This window comes from Bufo bufo, chromosome 2 (assembly GCF_905171765.1).
Source record: "Bufo bufo chromosome 2, aBufBuf1.1, whole genome shotgun sequence".
NCBI classification, from domain to species: domain Eukaryota; kingdom Metazoa; phylum Chordata; class Amphibia; order Anura; family Bufonidae; genus Bufo; species Bufo bufo.
In genome coordinates this window covers 428,301,658-428,325,760 of record NC_053390.1, presented here as the reverse complement: position 1 = coordinate 428,325,760, position 24,103 = coordinate 428,301,658, and the positions used below count along the sequence as shown (strand labels likewise).

At 43.9% G+C, this 24,103-nt stretch overlaps 1 protein-coding gene across 1 annotated transcript in view; it reads left to right on the top strand.

Annotated features, from left to right (window-relative positions):
- The window catches only part of DGKQ (diacylglycerol kinase theta), a 144,238-nt gene that overhangs the window by 27,242 nt on the left and 92,893 nt on the right, over nucleotides 1-24,103 (top strand). The window contains exons 2-3 of the mRNA XM_040417386.1: nucleotides 13,178-13,257; nucleotides 22,149-22,251. Coding sequence (XP_040273320.1) covers nucleotides 13,178-13,257; nucleotides 22,149-22,251 — 183 coding nt within the window. The remainder of the gene's footprint in view (nucleotides 1-13,177; nucleotides 13,258-22,148; nucleotides 22,252-24,103) is intronic.

Below are 24,103 nucleotides of genomic sequence, written 5' to 3'. Positions count from 1 at the left end.
AGGAGGGGTTTGGTAAGCAAAGCGCAGAGGGGCCTGGGCACCGGCCGCATGAATGCCGCCCCTGGGCACCTTCAGAAGCTAATTACCATATGGTATAAATTAAAAGTGTTTTTTGGAGCAAATCGGCGATGGACTGCAATATGAAGGGTACCGTAGTAATCTGGGGAAAGTAATGGAGAACCTGATCTGAGTGGTCTGTAATGGTCATATTTGGGGAAAGACTCCCTTTAAAGGGGTTTTCCAGGATTTTTATATTGGAGTCCTGTTCTCAGGATAGGTCACCAATATGAAATCAGAGGCCACGGTGCACCTTTAGCACTTAGGCCTCTTCCTAGGCCATATTACGTCACATAGCTCACTTGAATGAGACAAGCACAGCTGCTATGCAGTGCAGGGCGCGGTGCTTGGTAAGTTGGGAGGAGGCCGTGGCGCCCACTGGTGAGGGTCACTGCTTCCTCAAACAGCTGTTTCGCTGGAGGTGTCGGGAGTCGGATCCCTGCCGATCTCATATTATTGACCTATACTGAGGATAGGCCATCAATATAGAAATTCCTGAAAACTTCTCTATCCATTTTGACTGGCACGGTCTTCTTCTATAGAGTAGATATACTACCCAATTAAAGCTAAGCTTGTATGAAAAACACGTGAGTAAATAATTATATTCCTAAACCGTGACACACTCGTTGCCATGTATAAATAGTATGGGGCATTTCAACATCCTGAAAGTCACGCATGTTCTTATTTGTAATGAGTCACTCCACGTAAAAATAACTTAACAAATCTTTGCTTGAACTGATTATTTGCACGGATTCTCTCCCCATGAATCATGAGAAATAAATTGCCTGTGTCAGGCTGCTCTGCGTTAGTCAAAATCGTGTGTGCCAGTAATGCTAGCAGTGGAAGTGGAAATTACGCTCTACTGCCTGGTGATGAAATTGTACTCTACTGATAAGGCTTGCAACACGGGATAAGGCGGATCTGAATACTTTTCCTGCGTAATGCAGTAATTAGTGGTTGTCAATAGAGATGAGCGAATTTCCGCTTATGAAATTCGTTCACACTTTGTTTGGTGGTAGAAGGTGAATTGCGTTATGGATTCCGTTACCACGGACCATAACGCAATCCTATGACGGAATGCCTTTAGAGGCATTCTGTTATTCGTTCCGTCATAATAGAAGTCTATGGGCTGCAAAACAGATCCGTCCCGTTTCAGTTATGCAGGGAAGGACTTGCCGGAAAAATTAAAAATATCTGACTTTCAGCAAATTTCTTATTCAAAAATTATGTAAAAGAGGTAAAAAAAAAAAAAAAACTGTATAAAATCTCTGTAATCTTACCGACCAGCAGAATAAAGATAACGTAGTTTTTCCCTCTCGATGTACGCTGCAATGACAAAACCCCAAAATGCAGTAAAAGAATTGCTGCTGTTTCTTTATCCTGCTTTATCCTGCTTCCCAAAAAAGAGCCTTAACACAGCCCCGTCGAGAGAAAAAGGTACGTTTCTCAGAAAGTGGTTGTACTGGTACCCCAGAGGCTGTTCAGTACCAACATGGTGCCGTATACCAGTCTTTCAAAATCTCTGCAGCAAAAACCAAAAGGTGGTCTTTCCCTGTTGAACCGTGCAGCATACCCAACAGCAGTTAGCATCCACATTTATGGCAGTTCAGTACCTAGTAGAATCCACCTAATCATTTTAACCACTTCCTGGCCGCCCATTGACTATAAACATCCTGGGCGGTCGGGTTTATCTCTGATCGGACGTTTCTGAACGTCCTTTCAGAGATGGCAGCTGCACGCTAATCCTGCAGCTGCTGTACGAGGGGCCTACTGTCTGAGAGAAGGCAGGGACCATTCCTGTGTGTCCCTGCCTTCTAGATCGCTGTATACACAGCGCTCACCGAGCGCTGTGTATACAGCTGAGGAAGCGATCTGCTGCTTCCTGTCCCGGTCCGGTGGTCATGTGACCGCCGGGGCCTGGAGAGTGCAGGGGCTGTCGGGTCTTCCACAGACCTCAATTAGGGTTTGACCGATTATCTGTTTTACCGATATTATCGGCCGATATTCAGGATTTTCAATCGTATCGGCATCTATTTTGCCGATAACTAATCGGGAACAAGGATCCGTGTTCCCTCAGCAGCACAGGGGAGTGAATAGGACAAGGGTTCAAGCCCCTAAGGGGGCTAAAAGTTAGTAAAAAAAATATATATATATTAAGTGTAAGTGAAAAAAAGATTTACCAAAAAAAGCTAAACGTTAACAATAAACATGTTCATTTTCAACAGATTTGTGTAGGAATTTTTAGTTTTTTCAAAAATGAAACCGCACAGAATATCGGTATAAATTATCGGCCTGAAAGTTCACAGATTATCGGTATCGGCTCTAAAAATTCAATATCGGTCGATCCCTAACCTCGATTAGCCCTGCACTGAGGCTGTACAGCCTCTCTGGGGGGTGTATTTTCCCTGTAACTGGGGCTACTATGTCAGCCCCAGTTACAGGAGAAATCTATAGTTAAAAATGTTAAATTTCCCCCAGAGGTCTTGTAGGACCTTATGGGGGACACAAAGTGTAAAATACAAAATAAAACAATAATAGTGTATTAAAAAAATAATAATTCCCCCAAATCAGTTATTTATAAAATGTTAAAAATAGAAGAAAAAAAATAAAATGGACTAATTTGGTATCACCACGTCCGCAACGACCGGCTCTATAATAATATCATATAATCTACCCCATCAGGTGAACACCATAAAAAATAAATAAACATTGTGCCAAAACAGATTTTTTAGTTCGCTCAACTCCCAAAAAAAATGTTAATTAATCAAAAATTCGTATGTACCCCAAAAATCATAGCAATAAAAACTTCACTTCATTCCACAAAAAATGAGCCCCCACACAAGACCATAGCCAGAAAAAAAAGAAATATGGCTCTAAGAAAATTGCAACACAAAAACATGATTTTTTAAAAAAAAAAAATGCTCTTATTGTGTAAAACGTACAAAAAGAGACATATTTGTTATCTCCGCGTCCGTAACAATTGGCTCTACAAAAATATCACATGATCTACCCCATCAAGTGAACGGTATAAAAATTTTATTTTTTTTTAAATGATGCCAAAACAGCTTTTTTGTCACCTCACAAAAAACATATCAATCAAAAAGTCGTATGTACCCAAAAATGGTAGCAACAAAAACGTCACCTCGTCCCGCAAAAAGACTATAGCCAGAAAAATGAAAAAAAATATGGCTCTAAGAAAATACAAACACAAAAACATGATTTTTTTTTCTAAAAATGTTTAAATTGTGTAAAACATAAAAAAATAAAATAAAAAAATAGACATACGGTATATGGTATCGTGTCCGTAATGAACGGATCTATAAAAATATCATGATCTACCCCGTCAAGTAAACGGTTAAAAAAAATAGAAAAATTATACCAAACAGCTTTTTTTTGTGACTTCACCTCCCAAAAAATTAGATAAAAAGCAACCCAGAAAGCTAAATGTACCCTAAAATGCTGCCAATAAAAACTACAGCTTTTCCCGCACAAAATAAGTTCTCACGCAGCTCATTCAACAAAAAATAAAGTTATCGCTCTTAAAAACCATGACAGAAAATTCCATGTTAGGCCTCTTTCACACTTGCGTTGTTGGGATCCGGCGTGCACTTCCGTTGCCGGAGGTGCCCGCCGGATCCGGAAAAACGCAAGTGTACTGAAAGCATTTGAAGACGGAACCGTCTTCCAAATGCGTTCAGTGTTACTATGGCAGCCAGGACGCTATTAAAGTCCTGGCTGCCATAGTAGGAGCGGGGGAGCGGTATACTTACAGTCCGTGCGGCTCCAGAATGACGTCAGAGCGCCCCATGTGCATGGATGACGTGATCCATGCGATCACATGATCCATGCGCTTGGGGCGCCCTGACGTCACTCTGGAGCGCCCGGGGAGCCGCACGGACGGTAAGTATACTGCTCCCCCGCTCCCCACTACACTTTACCATGGCTGCCAGGACTTTAGCGTCCTGGCAGCCATGGTAACCATTCAGAAAAAGCTAAATGTCGGCTCCGGCAATGCGCCGAAACGACGTTTAGCTTAAGGCCGGATCCGGATCAATGCCTTCCAATGGGCATTATTTCCGGATCCGGCCTTGCGGCAAGTGTTCCGGATTTTTGGCCGGAGCAAAAAGCGCAGCATGCTGCGGTATTTTCTCCGGCCAAAAAACGTTCCGTTCCGGAACTGAAGACATCCTGATGCATCCTGAACGGATTTCTCTCCATTCAGAATGCATTAGGATAATCCTGATCAGGATTCTTCCGGCATAGAGCCCCGACGACGGAACTCTATGCCGGAAGACAAGAACGCAGGTGTGAAAGAGCCCTTAGAAAAGACATATGCCGCTCCTTTCCTTCTGAGCCCTGGCGTATTCCCAAATAACAGTTTATGACCACTATTGGGGTGTTACTGTATTCAGGAGAAAGTGGGTAGCAAATTGTGGGGAAATATTCTCCTGTTATCTTTTGTGAAAAAGAAAGTTTGGGCCTAAAGCACCATTTTCTTGTATAAAAAAAAAATAAATTAATTTTTCATTTTCACACCAAAGTATTAAAAATTATATGAAACAGCTGTTGATTTAAGTGCTCGCTACACCCCTTAAAAATTCCTTGGGTGGTGTAGTTTACAAAATGTGGTCACTTTTTGGGGGTTTTCACTGTGGGGATACCTCAGGGTTTCTTCAAATGCAACATGGTGCCCAAAGACCATTCCAGCAAAATCTGCCATCTAAAAACCATATGGCACTCTTTCTGTGCCCTGTCGTGTGCCCATACAGTGGTATACGACCACATATGGGGTGTTTCTGCAAACTGCAGAATCAAGGTAATAAATATTGAGGTTTGTTTTGTTGTCAAACATTCATGTGTTCCAGGAAAAAATTGATTAAAATGGAAAATCTGCAAAAAAAGTAACATTTTTAAATTTCACCTCTATTTTGCTTTAATTTCTATGGCATACCTAAAGAGTTAACAACATTTCTAAAACCATTTTGAATAGTTTGAGGGGTTTCGTTTCTAAAATGGGGTAATTTATGGGTTGGTTCTATTATGTAAGCCCCACAAAGTGACTTCAGAACTGAACTGGTCCTTAAAAAGGTTGACTTTGGAAATTTTCTTAAAAATTTAGAAAATTGCTTCTAAAATTCTAAACCTTCTAGCGTCCTAAAAAAATTAAATTACATTACAAAATGATGCCAACATAAAGTAGACATATGGGGAATGTTAAAGGGAACCTGTCGCCTGGAAAGCGCATATTAAACCAACCACAGTACCTGAAAGTATCCCCCAGTGTGTTGCTAATTATGATTTCCTTTCCTCATTCTGTCTCCTCATATTTGTTAAAATCGCAGTTTTAATGTCTGTTGGCGCCTTCTCTAAGTCAGGCTTAAAGTCAAAGGGGCAGCAGCCTCCTTGCTTCAAGGCACGATAAGCCCGCCCCTTACCCCTCCTCTCTACATTGTGATGGACATCTTGCCGTGATGCCGGGACCGTGCCCCTCTCGCGCATGCGCCGCGCGCTGCCTTTTACAGCGCGATCGAGGCTTCGGCTCCCTCACCGCCTTTCCTTTGCAGACTGCGCATGGGCCCTTCAGTTCCATCGCACGCTCACCCGGCTGTCGCTTCTCATCTTTAGCGTGAGAGTGATCACTGGCTTGCGTTCTCCAGCGCCTGAAGCCAGTGATCACACTCACGCTAAAGACGAGAAGCGCTGGGCGCAAGCGCGATGAAACTGAAGGGCGCATGCGAAGTCTGCAAAATAAAGGCAGTGAGTGAGGGAGCCGGAATTGTGCTGTAACAGGCAGTGCACGGTGCATGCGTGAGAAGAGCGCGGTCCTGGCATCATGGCAAGATGTCTGTCACAATGTAGAGAGGAGGGGTAAGGGGCGTAAAAAGTTATTATAGTTATTACCACATAAAGTGACATGTCAGATTTGCATAATTAGGCTCTGTCAGGAAGGGTGTAAAAGACCCTGTCTGGAAGTTGTTAGAGCGTTGGGTGTCTGAGATGGCATCAGCCGGGCACAGCTTGGGCACTGAGATGCAATATATGTAGAAAACTTGCAACTTTCATTCTTCACAGTCCACTGCCCCATTGATTTCTGGAAAACACTTGTGGTGTCAAAATGCTCACTTCACCCCTTAATAATTAGCTTGAGGGGTGTAGTTTCCGATATAGGGTCACTTCTCAGGGATTCCATTTTTTTTTATTTCAGCCCAGAGCCTCTACAGTTGTCAGCAAAAGATGACCACATGTAGAGTGTTTCTAGAAACTGCAGAATCGGGGGCCTTAAATAGTGAGGTTTCTTTGGCGCATTACAGGAAAAGGGGATAAAAATGGAAAATCTGCAAAAAAAAAAACAAGGGAAATCTTGAAATTTCACCTCCATTTTTCTGTAAGGCCTCTTGCACACGAACGTGTGTGCCCCGTGGCCTTGCACAAACACCAACCATGGGGCAGCCGCAGCGGATCACTGACCCATTTACTTTAATGGGTCCGTGATCCGCCAGTTAGGCAAAAAGATAGAACATGTCCTCTCTTTTTGCAGAACGGAAGTACGGGACGAAACCACGTAATGGTTCCGTGCTTCCATTCCGCATCTCCGGATTTGCGGACCCAAGTAAATGGGTCCGCATCCGTGATGTGGAATGCCCACGGAACGGCGCCTGTGTATTGCAGGTCCGCAATACAACCATGGAGCGCACACGTTCGTGTGAAAGAGGCCTAATTCTTGTGGAACACATAATGGGTTAACAAAGTTTGTGTGTGGGTTAACAAAGTTATGTAAGTGACTTCCTATCTGAATTAGTCCCTTTAAAAAGTGGGTTTTGGAAATTTTACCAATAATATTTTTTTTACATAGAGGCTGGGAGCCAGGTATGTGATACGGCAGGCACCCGCAGCCTATATTTGTATTTAAGAGTTAATCTTATGCATTGGTGGCGCAGTGGCCACAGCCCCTCAGTATTATAATCATGTTAATTATTTTTATTGGTGGTGCAGTTCGCCCCTAAGTCTCCCCCCCTTCCCCAGTATTATAATAGTTGGTGGCAGTGGCCACAGGCCCCCCCTCCTCATTGTCATAATTATTGGTGGCATTGGCAGCATTCGATCGGAGCTCCAGCTGTGAAATTGCGGGGCTCCGATCGGTTACCATGGCAGCCAGGACGCTTCCATGATCCCTCTGTAGTAGTATACTGTCCTCTTCAGTGTTAATTACTTTACACAGTTTAGTGTCATCTGCGAAAATTTATATTTTACTATGCAAGCCTTCTACAAGATCATTAATAAATATATTGAAGAGAATAGGGCCCAATACTGACCCCTGAGGTACCCCACTAGTGACAGTGACCCAATCTGAGTGTGTACCGTTAATAACCACCCTCTGTTTTCTATCATTGAGCCAGTTACTTACCCACTTACAGACGTTTTCTCCCAGTCCGAGCATTCTCATTTTATATACTAACCTTTTATGTGGTACAGTGTCAAATGCTTTGGAGAAGTCCAGATATACGACATCCATTGATTCGCCACTGTCAAGTCTAGAACTTACCTCCTCATAGAAACTGATTAATTAGTCTGGCATGATTGATCCCTCACAAAGCCATGCTGATATGGCGTTATTTGCTTATTTCCATTGAGATGGCATCTCCTAGAAAACCTTCAAACAGTTTACCCACAACAGATGTTAAAGGGCTTCTGTCACCCCACTAAACCGTTTTTTTTTTTTTTGTTTACTAATAATCCTTATACTGCGAGCTCTGCATACATAAGTAAAATAATAATTTTCGTTCAGTAGAATTTGATAAAACGCTATTTTTATAATATGTAAATTACCTTGCTACCAGCAAGTAGGGCGGCTACTTGCTGGTAGCAGCCGCATCCTCCGCCCCTAATGACGCCCCCTCCGCATTGTGATTGACAGGGCCAGGGAACGGAATCGTTCTCTGCTGGCCCTGCCTGTTTCATTCAATATCTGGCGCCTGCGCCGTGGCCGTACCTATCTTCAATCTGCGCAGGCGCACTGAGAGGCGGCCACTCACTCGGCCGCTCCATCGCCAATGCGCCTGCGCCGATGACGTCACATCTACACCCGGCGCAGGCGCATTGAGGAGCGAGCGGCCGAGTGAGTGGCCGCCTCTCAGTGCGCCTGCGCAGATTGAAGATAGGTACGGCCACGGCGCAGGCGCCAGATATTGAATGAAACAGGCAGGGCCAGCAGAGAACGATTCCGTTCCCTGGCCCTGTCAATCACAATGCGGAGGGGGCGTCATTAGGGGCGGAGGATGCGGCTGCTACCAGCAAGTAGCCGCCCTACTTGCTGGTAGCAAGGTAATTTACATATTATAAAAATAGCGTTTTATCAAATTCTACTGAACGAAAATTATTATTTTACTTATGTATGCAGAGATCGCAGTGTAGGGATTATTATTAAAAAAAACAAAAAACGGTTTAGTGGGCTGACAGAAGCCCTTTAACATCTGTTGTGGGTAAACTGTTTGAAGGTTTTCTAGGAGATGCCATCTCAATGGAAATAAGCAAATAACGCCATATCAGCATGGCTTTGTGAGGGATCGGTCATGCCAGACTAATTAATCAGTTTCTATGAGGAGGTAAGTTCTAGACTTGACAGCGGCGAATCAATGGATGTCGTGTATCTGGACTTCTAGAGAAGGTTAGTATATAAAATGAGAATGCTCGGACTGGGAGAAAACATGTCCAGCCAATAATCGAACAGTCCTATCCTTTTTTTTTTTTGGGAAGGGGGGTGCAAGGTGACTAAAAAAATTGCGAATTATGCGGTTTTTATTTATTTTTCTGTTACGGCGTTAACGGCATAGGAGATTTTTTTTTAATATTTTAATAGCTTGGACTTTTCGAACGTGGCGATATGTAATATGTTTATTGTTTATATATTATATATGTAAAATTGGGAAAGGGGTCGATTTATACTTAATATTTTGGTGTTTTTAAAAAAAGCAAAAAACATTTTATTTAATAACTATTTCCCCCCTTAGGGGCTAGAGCCTGGGATATTTTAATCCCTTGTCCTCTTCACCCTGATAGAGCTCTATTAGGGTAATTAGGATCTTACGCTGTCCCTGCTGCCATGTGCATAGTACACACAGCAACAGGGAGATTACTATGGCAGCCAGGGCTTCAGTAATGTCCCGGCTGCCATGGTAACTGATCGGAGCCCCAGGATTACACTGCTGGGGCTCCGATCACAACTGCCACTGCACCACCAATGAGGAGGAGGGGAGGGGACCCTGTGGCCACTGCCACCAATGATTTTAATACTCAGGGGATGGGGGGGCACTGCGCCACCAATGTTAATTAACCATTAATACAGATACAGGAGGCGGGTGCTGGCCTCTATGACAGGGCGCTGCGATCAGCGACAGTTAACCCCTCAGGTGCCGGCTATGTGATTCTGCCGCCGGCACCCGCCTCCTGTATCTGTATTAAAGGTTAATTATCATTGCTGGCACAGTGGCCATGCCGGGTACCTGCTATGCTGGCTTCTTGATTCTGGGGCTCGGGCTGATGCTGGTGAGGACACAAAACACTCAGGAGGCTGCTGCTGCTGTTCGCCGGGCTCACTAGCTTAGTTGGCGCAGCAGTTTATTACATCCCCCGTCCCGCCTCCTGCTTTAATTAGCCGCACATTCATTGGTGGCAGTGGTGCGGGCAGCTTCAGAGCCCGCTCACTTCATTGGGCTCAGCAGCGGCCGCGTCATAGGAAGGAGGGATTCCCTCCCTCCTTCTCCACTAGCTGGCCGGAGAGAACATAGCGCGCGCCCCGAGCGCCATGTTCTCTCATAAGAGGAGATGCTAGACTGCGCAGTAGCACAGCCTAGTATCGAAAAAATTAACATCCCAGTCCCGAATCGATACTGCCATAAAAGTATCAATTGGGTATCGACATTTCGATACCCGAAACAACCCTAGACCCCTCCCCCTCTCTGGTTTTGGCAATCCTTTCTAAACCGACTAACCCTGTACAGTAACCGCCCAGTCATAGCTATCATCCAGCCATGTCTGTTATTCCCACTATGTCATAATACTACTCACACATCACTAATTCCAGTTCCCCAGTTTTATTAGTCAGGCTTCTGGCATTAGTGTACAGTCGTGGCCAAAAGTTTTGAGAATTAGATAAATATTGGAAATTGGAAAAGTTGCTGCTTAAGTTTTTATAATAGCAATTTGCATATACTCCAGAATGTTATGAAGAGTGATCAGATGAATTGCATAGTCCTTCTTTGCCATGAAAATTAACTTAATCCCAAAATAACCTTTCCACTGCATTTCATTGCTGTCATTAAAGGACCTGCTGAGATCATTTCAGTAATCGTCTTGTTAACTCAGGTGAGAATGTTGACGAGCACAAGGCTGGAGATCATTATGTCAGGCTGATTGGGTTAAAATGGCAGACTTGACATGTTAAAAGGAGGGTGATGCTTGAAATCATTGTTCTTCCATTGTTTACCATGGTGACCTGCAAAGAAACACGTGCAGCCATCATTGCGTTGCATAAAAATGGCTTCACAGGCAAGGATATTGTGGCTACTAAGATTGCACCTCAATCAACAATTTATAGGATCATCAAGAACTTCAAGGAAAGAGGTTCAATTCTTGTTAAGAAGGCTTCAGGGCGTCCAAGAAAGTCCAGCAAGCGCCAGGATCGTCTCCTAAAGAGGATTCAGCTGCAGGATCGGAGTGCCACCAGTGCAGAGCTTGCTCAGGAATGTCAGCAGGCAGGTGTGAGCGCATCTGCACGCACAGTGAGGCGAAGACTTTTGGAAGATGGCCTGGTGTCAAGAAGGCCAGCAAAGAAGCCACTTCTCTCCAAAAAAAAACATCAGGGACAGATTGATCTTCTGCAGAAAGTATGATGAATGGACTGCTGAGGACTGGGGCAAAGTCATATTCTCCGATGAAGCCTCTTTCCGATTGTTTGGGGCATCTGGAAAAAGGCTTGTCCGGAGAAGAAAAGGTGAGCGCTACCATCAATCCTGTGTTATGCCAACAGTAAAGCATCCTGAGACCATTCATGTGTGGGGCTGCTTCTCATCCAAGGGAGTGGGCTCACTCACAATTTTGCCCAAAAACACAGCCATGAATAAAGAATGGTACCAAAACACCCTCCAACAGCAACTTCTTCCAACAATCCAACAACAGTTTGGTGAAGAACAATGCATTTTCAAGCACGATGGAGCACCGTGCCATAAGGCAAAAGTGACAACTAAGTGGCTCGGGGACCAAAACGTTGACATTTTGGGTCCATGGCCTGGAAACTCCCCAGATCTTAATCCCATTGAGAACTTGTGGTCAATCCTCAAGAGGCGGGTGGACAAACAAAAACCCACTAATTCTGACAAACTCCAAGAAGTGATTATGAAAGAATGGGTTGCTATCAGTCAGGAAGTTGGCCCAGAAGTTGATTGAGAGCATGCCCAGTCGAATTGCAGAGGTCCTGAAAAAGAAGGGCCAACACTGCAAATACTAACTCTTTGCATAAATGTCATGTAATTGTCGATAAAAGCCTTTGAAACGTATGAAGTGCGTGTAATTATATTTCACTACATCACAGAAACAACTGAAACAAAGATCTAAAATCAGTTTAGCAGCAAACTTTGTGAAAACTAATATTTGTGTCATTCTCAAAACTTTTGGCCACGACTGTACATACAATTAAGAGGTTTATGTATATTTTTCACCCTACACCTTTCCTTCTGAACATGTCCTATTCTAGTTAGTTTTCTGGAGGAGGATCCTCAGCAGGATGCTTTTTTCTGTGTAGGTCTTGTTGGCTCATCATTTGCATTGTTCCTAACAAGTGACTATTCTCCTTAGCATATTCTTAGCATATGTAATCTTTATCTCTGACCCAAGCCTCTCCTGTTATTTACAGAGTACCGGTAGGAAACAAGTCCGCTCCTGATTCTCCCCCCCCCCCCCCCAGAAACTTTTACTCAACCCCCTCCTCATGTGCAACCCCCACTCTAGTCAAGATCATTCTCTCAGCCGCTCCGTCAATTTCCTACAGTGTCTCTGTATGTCATTGTATAATACTGTTGAGGGGGCCCAGATAATCATTTAGTCCTCATCATGGGTAGGCCCCTTCTGATTTCAGGCCCCAAAGCAGCCGCTTCCCCTATTAGCTACGCCCTTGACCTTTCCTAAAGTGGAGCGACATTTATGAGCAAGAGGAAATGGGCAATGCAACTGATTTTCTGAATGAGGAGAGCAGAGACTCTGTGAATATGTGATTTTTTTTTTTTTTATTATTATTTTTTGGCCAAGCTGGTATGAGTTCTACTTCTTCTATCTGTTCTAAACATATTACACAGGACATGACATACATGCCACATACCACAAACTGCCACATTTCTCCTTTCTGTTGGATAACCGTGACCGGCTACAGTGTTCAATGTACTATTTATTATGATGATGATATAAAAAAAAAAAACATTTTAATGCCCATAAAATTTAAATTGAGTCCACTTACTAATATACATTGTTTAGCATAGGTGCTACATGTCGTGCTTTGAGAGCTGCTCCCACCACACTTCTGGTCTGCTTGACAAAGACCCCTGGGTGGTTTGAAACGTTGCATGTGTGCTGTGTCTGTGACTAAGACCCCATGCAAACTACTGTATTTTCGGTCCACATCCAGTCTGCATTTTTTGCAGATTGGATGCGGACCCATTCATTTCAATGGGGCATCAAAAGAAGTGGACAGCGCGCTGTGTGCTGTCCGCATACGTTTGTCCATTCCGCCTGCCAGTAAAAAAGATGGCGTATGTCCTTTCTTGTCTGTTTTGCAGACGTGGATAGGACATTCTACGGGAGTTTAAAAAGAATGGCAGCATGCACACGACAGCACCTCCACCCCGACCCCTCCCCTGTTGTGGTCACCTGACTGTTGACATGCCTGAAGGGGATTGGCTGACTAATTTCAGTAGCTAAGCCTGTACCCGGCAGTTGTGACAGATTTGAGGGCTGGCTTAGCACATCACTAGAGTATGCCTAAATGTATTGTCAGTGTAAATGATTTTAATATACGGTATATCACTTTTATTTATTATGCTTTCATTATAATTTTTTTTTTTTTTCTTTACAGTTTGCAATTTTATGTCTCATGAAAAATGCCTAAAGCACGTGAAGACTGTCTGCAGTTGCTTGGCTCCAAGTCTAGTAAGGGTAAGTAGTGATAATAAAATTCAAGATGGCTTTAATGCTGCGTAGAAAATATGCAGCATGAAATATTTCTTCCCGAAAACGGTCTTCCTCCTTGTATATTTTGAGCAGGTACTTACATCGTCGCTCCACGTTTTATTAAAAGCTCCATCAGGTATAGATAGTGTGTGAATGAGTTCAGGCCCCCAGTGCTGCCTTCTTGATCAGACGCTAGTTTGATTTTCAAAGGCTGCTTAATCAGTAGCTACAAGCAATTGCTGTACAAGGTTAAAGTGATGTTAAACTATTCTGGCATATCAGGCAGCCCTGCAGGCTGCAGGGAGTCCTACATATCTGTCCTGGGCTGCAGTGGACCCAGGCCACAACCTTTTTATATCTGCTAATTCATGTGGAAATGAAAGATTTGCAGGACCGCATCACCAAAGAGTAATGGGTCACCTTGAGCTAAGATGATGATAAATCAGCAGTGTCAGGAGTGCCTGGAGACCGGTTCGGACCTCTTTGATGGTTGCTCCTGTCCCTTCGTTTCTCCCACTTTTTTTTTGGAGTGTCCTACCATTTCAGTTCAAAGTTATATTGGTCATGGAAGGTGCAGTAAGTTCTCTACTTTTTGTTTTTGGATTGCTGTTATATCGGGTCCCCTGTTTGTGTGGTTGATGGAGTAATCGGCCTAGTTTTGTGCACTCCTACCTTTATATAAAAAAAATGCCCCCTGAGTGTTGCAGTTTGTATATTTTTATGCAAGATGTGTTATTTCCTTGACTATTTAGTGGGACTATAATGCACACAGGTGTGCCTGAAATGAACCTGCCTATAGAGGTGTGCTTGAACCCTCAAAAAAAAAAAAAAAAAAAAAAAAAAGACCTATTTGGTTGTATTGCTTGTTAAAAAACCTAATTAAGGCTGCCTGCATACGTTGCAGAATACGCTCTGTTTTTCCGTGCAGATTCAGACGTGGGGAAAACAGCAGCTTAGAACAATACCAGCAAAGTGTATGAGATGACACAAATCTCATGTACACTTTACAGAATTTTTTATGTTTGGAAATTGACCTGCCATGTGGATTTCAAAATCCGCAACATGTTAATTATGCTTGTGGTTTTAGCTGCAGATTTCACCCTTTTCAATGGAAGGTGGGATCTGCGGCAAAACCGCATCTAAAGGCTTATGCACACGGCCATAGCCATTTTTGCAGTCGGCAAAAAAACAGACATCGGACGTGTGCGTTCCTCGTTTTGCAGAATGGAACGCCCGGCCCGCTATAGAATTGTCCTATCCTTGTCCGTAATACAGACAAGAATAGGACGGACATACGGATGCGGACAGCACACGGAGTGCTGTCTTCATCTTTTGCGGCCCTGTTGAAGTGCATGGGTCCTCACCCGATCCGCAAAAAATCAATGGTTGTGTGCATGAGCCCTAATCTACACCGAAATTAGAAATTGTGGATTTTGGTGTGGATATGTTGCAGAAATGCACATAAATCACAGAAATTCATACAGATCTTATGTGCGTTCACGCGCACTCGTGTGCTGGCAGCCTAAAATTGGTGCTTGTCTTGCAGTAAACGACATGGCATAATAGATTTCCTGTCACTGTATTACTGGTATTAACTACAGTCATGGCCGTAAATGTTGCCACCCATGAAATTTTTCAAGAAAATGAAGTATTTTTCACAGAAAAGTATTGCAGTAACAGATGTTTTGCTATACACATGTTTATTCCCTTTGTGTGTATTGGAACAAAACCAAAAAAGAAAAAAAAGGAAATTGGACATAGTCACACCAAACTACAAAAATGGGCTGGACAAAATTATTGTCACCCTTTCAAAGTTGTGGATAAATAAGATTGTTTCAAGCATGTGATGCTCCTTTAGACTCACCTGGGGTAAGTAACAGGTGTGGGAAATATAAAAATCACACATGAAAGCAGATAAAAAGGAGAGAAGTTCACTTAGTCTTTGCATTGTGTGTCTGTGTGCACCACACTAAGCATGGACAACAGAAAGAGGAGAAGAGAACTGTCTGAGGACTTGAGAACCAAAATTGTGGAAAAATATCAACAATCTCAAGGTTACAAGTCCATCTCCAGAGATCTAGATTTGCCTTTGTCCACAGTGCGCAACATTATCAAGAAGTTTGCAACCCATGGCACTGTAGCTAATCTCCCTGGGCGTGGACGGAAGAGAAAAATGTATGAAAGGTGTCAACGCAGGATAGACCGGATGGTGGATAAGCAGCCCCAAACAAGTTCCAAAGATATTCAAGCTGTCCTGCAGGCTCAGGGAGCATCATTGTCAGCTCAAACTATCCGTCGACATTTAAATGAAATGAAACGCTATGGCAGGAGACCCAGGAGGAGCCCACTGCTGACACAGAGACATAAAAAAGCAAGACTACATTTTGCAAAAATGAACTTGAGTAAGCCAAACTCCTTCTGGGAAAACAGCTTGTGGACAGATGAGACCAAGATAGAGCTTTTTGGTAAATTACATCATTGTACTGTTTACCGAAAATGGAATGAGGCCTACAAAGAAAAGAACACAGTACCTCCAGTGAAATATGGTGGAGGTTTATTGATGTTTTGGGGTTGTTTTGCTGCCTCTGGCACTGGGTGCCGATGTGTGCAAGGAATCATGAAATTTGAGGATTACCAACGGATTTTTGGTCGCACTGTAGAGCCTAGTGTCAGAAAGCTGGGTTTGCGTCCGAGATCTTGGGTCTTCCAGCAGGACAATGACCCCAAACATACGTCAAAAAGCATCTAGAAATGGATGGCAACAAAGAGCTGGAGAGTTCTGAAGTGGCCAGCAATGAGTCCAGATTTAAATCCCATTGAACACCTGTGGAGAGATCTTAAAATTGCTGTTGGGTAAAGGCACCCTTCCAATAAGAGAAACCTGGAGCAGTTTGCTAAGGAAGAGTGGTCCAAAATTCCGGGTGAGAGGTGTCAGAAGCTTATTGATGGTTATAGGAAGCAACTGATTTCAGGTATTTTTTCCAAAGGGCGTGCAACCAAATATTAAGTTAAGGGTGCCAATAATTTTGTCCAGCCCATTTTTGGAGTTTGGTGTGACATTATGTCCAATTAGCTTTTTTTGGTTTTGATGTGTTACTGCAATACTTTTCTGTGAGAAAAACTTCATTTTCTTGAAAAATTCAGGGGTGCCAACATTTACAGCCATGACTTTATGTGATACTTTGGTATACTGAGGATACCAAAGAATTACTGTATTTTTCTAGCTATAACACACACGACTATAAGACATACCTATGATTTGGAGGAGGAAAATAAGAAAAAAATTTTTTTCCATTAGACCTCAAAGCAGACCCCCATTCTTCATCAGATCCAAGATGAGACCCTCTTCCTGCCCCCAAATCAGACCCCAAGCTCCATCAGCCTCAGGTCAGACTCCCCAAGCTCCATCAGCCTCAGGTCAGACTCCCCAAGCTCCATCAGCCTCAGGTCAGACTCCCCAAGCTCCATCAGCCTCAGGTCAGACTCCCCAAGCTCCATCAGCCTCAGGTCAGACTCCCCAAGCTCCATCAGCCTCAGGTCAGACTCCCCAAGCTCCATCAGCCTCAGGTCAGACTCCCCAAGCTCCATCAGCCTCAGGTCAGACTCCCCAAGCTCCATCAGCCTCAGGTCAGACTCCCCAAGCTCCATCAGCCTCAGGTCAGACTCCCCAAGCTCCATCAGCCTCAGGTCAGACTCCCCAAGCTCCATCAGCCTCAGGTCAGACTCCCCAAGCTCCATCAGCCTCAGGTCAGACTCCCCAAGCTCCATCAGCCTCAGGTCAGACTCCCCAAGCTCCATCAGCCTCAGGTCAGACTCCCCAAGCTCCATCAGCCTCAGGTCAGACTCCCCAAGCTCCATCAGCCTCAGGTCAGACTCCCCAAGCTCCATCAGCCTCAGGTCAGACTCCCCAAGCTCCATCAGCCTCAGGTCAGACTCCCCAAGCTCCATCAGCCTCAGGTCAGACTCCCCAAGCTCCATCAGCCTCAGGTCAGACTCCCCATCGAACCCCCCAGCCCCCATCAGACCTTAATTCAGACATTAAAAAAATGAAATTGCTTGCTGTGGATGGCGCTGCAGATCCAGGACATGTCCTGGTCTTCCAAGTTACCACTTGGAACTGAACCCGAGTTTGTTATAAAGGTTTTTTACAGTAATAATTAATTCACAAAGTTATTACACGAAAGTCTCACGAGACGAAGTTTTATGCGAATTGACTTCGGATGAAGCATCCGAAGTCGATTCGCTCATCTTTAGCTGTAAAGTATGAAAAAAATCTGCAAAAGTTCAAGGGGTTTGAATACTTTTTCAAGGCACTGTAAATATCCTGTAATAACGAATAGAGCAGTCCTTACCTTGCAAATCCAGTACCGCCAATCTGGTTCCTGGCTGCGTCAATGACATCACATGGTCAATACGTGACTGCTGTAGTCAGTCACTGTCCTCGGCTGTGCACCCAAGAGGCCAATGATCGGCTGCAGCGACGATCACATGTTGTCGATATGACATCACCTCTGTAGTTGGATAAACAGAAAAGGTTATGGTTTTAATGCTGTTTAGGGAGAACTATAGTGCTTTGACATTGGCACTGCTTGATGTCACACAGGTGGAAGGCTCTTTACAGTGCCATTTTCAGTGCTTCAGGGTACCAGTGTGATTATCGCATGACCATGACAGATTGGATGCCATTCAATAACTGTTTTCATAATGGGTATTGATTCCTTTGTATTCTTGCATCTTACTACCATACGCAGTGTAGTTCAGAAGAGCTAGTTGTGCCGGATCATTTGTGGAAAATAGAAAACTGACAGCCCAACGTCATCAACCACTTCCCTTTTGTTACACACTTATGCTTTTTTTCATGAAGATTGTCTAAATGTTAATCCCCGAGTACTATATGCTAGGGCTAAATGCTTTATAATGTGGTATGGAGCAAAAATAGCCACAAGCAGTATCCTATTAAGCGGAATCTATCACCAGTGACCTCCCTATCCAACTTCTTGTGGTTCCCTGGACTAAAACCCTGAGGCTCCGTTCCAGAGTTATGATGCATTTTCTTAATGTGTAAATTAATCCTTTGGTACAGTGAGGGCGTCACCATTGCTCTTGTTGCACCCAGGCTGCGCTCCTTTCTATTAGGGTCCATTCTCACGTCCGCAAGTGTTTAACGTTCCACATTTTGCGGACTGCACATGGCCGACACTTTAAATAGAAATGCCTTTTCTTGTCTGCGGACAAGAATAGGACGTGTTATATTTTTTGCGGAATGTAGGTTTTGTTGCCCCATTGAAAATGAATGGGTCTGGATCCGGTCCGCAACATTGCGGAACGGATCCGGACCCATTTTGCGGACATGTGAATGGACCCTAATTTAATTCTGTTACTTTTTGCTGTATTTTAGCTGCCAACTACTACCTGTGTGGTAGCTTATTGTGTACTCCTAACTTTTTCAAAATGTAATGGATTTTAACCTAGTCTTGACCCAGTCTTTAATGTTGGCTCAGGCACAGGACAGAGTGCCTGTGCGGCAGGGATTAAATGTGATTGCCATGGGCAATGCATTGGAAATGTCTTTTGGTTGGATGCTACAGTGGTCACTCACAACGAAGGGGAGGGCTGAGGACGAAGCACTGTAGCCTGTGGGCCTGTCCTCGGTGCAGCTTTGGTGCATCTGCGGGACGGATGGCTGCACAAATCTTAATTCATTTTAACATCGCTCCTTGGATTAAAAGCTGTGCCTTGTCTCCAGTTCCCTGCTCCTACCCATATCTGTGAGAATTTTTGCATAGACAAAACTGCTGACAGACTACCTTTTAAAGGGGTTATCCTGGAAAAGATAATGATGACCTATCCTCACTCTGTTGAGCGCAACCGGCTCTTGGCAGCTTTCCAAGCACAGAAATGTGCATTGTATAACGGCTGTGCTTGGTATTGTAGCTAAGCCTCCTTCACTATGGGACAGAGCTACCACTGGGCCATGTGACCGTTGTACAATGATGTCACTGGCCTAGGAAGAGGCTGCGGCACTCAAGGCCTCTTCTAACAGATGATTGTCGGTGGTCCCGGGTGTTACAACTGATGACCTATCCTGAGGATAAGTCATCAATATCTTTTTCCAGATAACCCCTTTAAAGGGGATGTGTCCCTTCAGCAAGTGGCGTTTATCATGTAGAGAAAGTTAATACAAGGCACTTACTAATGTATTATGATTCTCCATATTGCTTCATTTGCTGGCTGGATTCATTTTTCCATCACATTATACACTGCTCGTATCCATGGTTATGACCACCCTGCAATCCATCAGTGGACACTATAGGAAAAAGTGTGAGCCTCTCTGGTGGCTGGCACCGTAGGCTGGTGCTTTTTCTTATAGTGTCCACTGATGGATTGCAGGGTGGTCATAACCATGGGTACGAGCAGTGTATAATGTGAGGAGGCAATATGGACAAACACAATATATTAGTAAGTGCCTTGTATGCACTTTCTCCACATGATACATTCACTGGGCTAAGGCATAAGCCATGACCTTAGGCAATCTATCTGCTGCCGTACAGTGTCTCTGTGAGACATTGGGGGACATTCATCCATTCATTAACTCCAGAAAATTGTTATCAAAAAGTCTCACATATTGGGACATATCAGGCCCAGCTTTTTTATTAATATCTACGGCAGAAAACGGGCATAGATTGTACCTTACTAGTGTAGATTTCAGTTCTGGCACATGTACCTGCAGAAATTTATTAAAGGGGGTCTGTCACATCATTTACACCAATATAACTTACAGCATTGCCCCACAGAAGATTGTAGACATATCCCTAATGGGGTACACACGGGTAAGTTAGGGATGTGTCTGCAAGTTATATTGGTAAAAATGAGGTGACAGACCCAGGCAGCCCCCCTGAGTGGAGCATCTGAGCATTTCATGCCCCGATGCTCTCCTTTCAACTGCTCTGAATCACGCAGGCCAAGGGCTTTTTCTGGAGATCTGGTGACGTACCGGGCTCTCCCTGGGTAAAGATAGGCGGAGGCTTCTGCCTAGCAGTGAGCCCGATGATGTCACCGGCACTAATGTTTTACAGGCTAGAGCAGCACTAAAGCCCGTCCATTAGAGCTGGTGACGTCACCAAGAACATGGCTAGGCGGAAGCCTTCACTTAACATTCCCATAGTGAGACCTGGTACGTCAGCGGATCTGCTAAAAAAGGGTCCTGGTCCGGACAACCCCTTTTAATAATTGTGACACAAAGAGGTTTTCTGGGATTTGAATATTGATGGTTGCTTCGGTGCGGAGCTACACATCTGTCCATTGTGTAGTGGAAAGAACTGGTAATTGCAGCGCTGCGCCCATTAATATCAGTGGGAACAGTGTGCGGTTACTAACTCTATCCACTACATAATGGACACCATTTTCCAGCAGCCGACCAGCCGGGGTGCGGGGTGTAAGACCACTGTTGATCAGATACTGATGGCCATCAATATTAAAATCTTTGAAACTCCCTTTAAGACTAGCTTTTTGAAAACTTGCCTTAAAGGGTTATTCCCATCTCAGACATTCATGGCATATTGCTAGGATAAGCCATCAGTGTCACATGGGTGCAGGTCCCACCTCTGTGACCTGCTCCTATGTCTAAAAGGGGCCCCCCTGAAGTGAAGGAGAATGCACTGCATAAGCGCGGCCACCCTCAATTCACTGCTATTGGAGTTCCGAAAATAGCCAAACGTACTCGCTCAGCAATTTACAGAACTCCTTAAGAAAAGAATGGAGACCTTGCCGCACATTCACGGTGTGCTCTCCTTTACTTCAGGGGCCCCATTCTGGGGATAGGAGCAGGTCCCACCACCCACTCCTGTGTGGCATTAAAGGGGTTGTCCTGCCATTTCTTTTCATGACCTATTATCAGTATAGGTCATCAATATCTGTTTGGGGAGGGGTTTGAAGTGGGGGCGGCGCTCCCTGTGAGTGCTGCTTCCTGTTCATTACGCTGCCCGTCGTTACAGGAGTGCAGTGTAATGACAAGTACTCACCCCGTTGTAATTACACTGCGCCACCACTACAGACGAGACGACGCATAGTGCAATGAGCAGAAAAGCAGCGCTCGCATGGAGCTGATCGGCAGGGGTGCCAAGTGTCAGATCCCCGCCGATCAGATATTGATGACCTATCCTGACGTCATCAATATAAATGGCAGGACAACCCCTTTAATGGCATATCCTAGCAATTTGTCATCAATGTCTGCGATGGGCCAACCCCTTAATAAATCTATTCTCCTATAGAAGCAATCCAATGCCTCTGTGATTCAGCACACAGTGGAATATGCCTAGCCGATTTTGTATGAATCCTGTGCCTTTGTTTGAACAGGGCATACCCCTGTATGGCTGTATTATGGCGCTGTAACAGTGTATGGGCACAGCATTACAGTTCTGTAATAAATGATCAGCCGCGGCTTATAATTGCAAGGCTTCAGTCATTCTCCTCCATTTGTGTAAATGATCTCTGCGGCTTGCTTCTGTTTCTGTTGGAATGGCACAATGTTGGCAGGCGCTCATAGAAGTACATTTGCCTACCTTATATAGTTAACTTCTTACAACAGGTAGACTGAATCTGGTTAGCACCTCACGTTCTTTAGCTAGAGATGCACATGTCATATGTTTGTTCTGGATCTTAGCACAAGGCAGATGACCAACCTGAACGTAGTCCAAACCACAGCTTACAGGAGTACACTGCCAAGGGTAATTCACATATTGCAGAAAAGTCCAAACTTATGGACCGGGTGGCATTTATTCCGCGCTATTTATTCCAGAACTGGATTAATGCAATCTATGTTGAAGATACCTTTTATGATGCTGACCAAGAGAAAAAAAAAAACTTTCTTTTTTCAGGTTCCAGTTTCACATTGTTTCCGACCCCCAGGACATTACAAAAAGAAGTTCTGCACAGTTTGTCGAAAACTTCTAGATGACAGTCTGGCTTTAAGATGCGAGGGTAAGTCCTGGCTCATTTATTTATTGCCTAAAAGTAAGAAACGTGATCTCTATAAAACCGGGCAAAAATCTAAAACTTATTATGTTTTTACAAGCAAAAAACAAAACTGCACTGCTCTAAGTGTCTCCTCCCTTGGTCCCCACATCCACTTTCTCTTCCAGTCCCCTGAGACCATCATCTGTCTCTCAGCATTTTCAACTTGCTCATTCCACTCCAGCCAATTTCATTTCACCACATTTACTTATTAAAGGAAATCTGTCAGCTCCGAAACACCCCCATACTAGAGTAAGCAGTGTATAGTATAAGTGGCACCGAGTCCGGTTCTGCCAATCGGGCAGAAAAATGCATTGAGAGGTCTCCTCCTTGAGTCCTCTCCATTATGTGCACGAGGAGTCCTCTCAATGCATTTTGCCTGCTGGTTTGTCAGAGCTCAGCATTGAAATGCAAGTGACTATGAAGATAAAAAGAACATTACCGGACTCGGAGTCACTTACATTATACACCACTTGCAGCAGTTTGGGGGGTGTTTTGAAGAGGACAGATTACCTTTAAGGCAGAGCTCAGCAGTGCAGAGAAGTGGTGAAGGACCTGTAACGACCTATGGGATGTCACAGTGTGGGCAGAGCTCATGTGCTGTTTGTGAGAGGTTAGTGTTTCCCTCAATAAGTTGTAAAATACTAGGAGTTGTAGTTCTTAAGCTCACTCTGATAGCCCATAATAACATCCTAGAAATGCTGACAGTTCTGTCCTCTTATATTACTTTCCATGTTATGGTCACTGATGCCCCATAATACCCGTCTGGGAACAGTGTGAGTTGTAGTTCTCTCCTCTTATTTCCTTCTCAATGTAATGTAATCAAATCTATTTTGTACTATTACTAACTACTAGGTGATCCCTTCAAAAAAATGGTCATTCTCACTAAACCCAGCCCCCTCATCCAACACCTGGCTTAAGCCTCATTCACACGTCAGTGTTTGGTCAGTGATTGTGAGGAAAAACAAGGATTGGAGCCTCCACAGACATAAGGTATAAGGGAAAGGTCTGCACCCGTTCTGTGTTTAGAGCCGTACCTGGTTTTGGCTCACAATCACTGATGGAAATCACTGACCGAACACTGATGTGTGAATGAGACATACATGCACGTATGAGAGGTGAGAAGGAGGGGTAGTAGACATGGCTGCAGCCTGGCAGAACAATGCACTGCTTTTCTAGTTTATTTTTCACGGTCTGCAATTGTGATATCTGATGAAACAAGAGCAAATAATAGAGATGCATAAGGAGATTATTTTAGGTTTTGTTGATCTGGTTTTTGTTTTGTTTTTTGGATTGTGGATTTAGTTCTGTTATTTAGGGAATACACACAAATTGGAGAATGCAAAATCCATGTAGAATTTAGAACTCAAAAGTCACCACAATAACAAACATAAGTATTTCAGACATTAAAGTCCTTTATCAGACTAAGATAAAGTTGAGGACTGGAACTAGTGGGCATCATAGGGACCTGCACCAACCCAAGACAACACCCCTGATGTGAGAGTGCTGCTGTTGAAGAATATCATTTGACCACCTCATCACAGCTGTCCGTGTTCTTTGTATTAACTGAATGCTTCAGTATGCCATAGAAACTTCTGACAAAAAGATTCAAAACACTCAACCAGCAAACTATGATAACCAGAATTTGTGTCGGTCTCAAAACCTTTGGCCACGACTGTATATCTGGAAACTGGTTGTTCCCTGCTAAAGTCACTTTTTAATTGTCTACTGGGGTTTTCCCGCATTTGGGAGTTTTTTGCATGCATATTTTTTGCATAAAGAGTATGTATAGCCTGCATTTTTTTCTTGTTAATTTAAC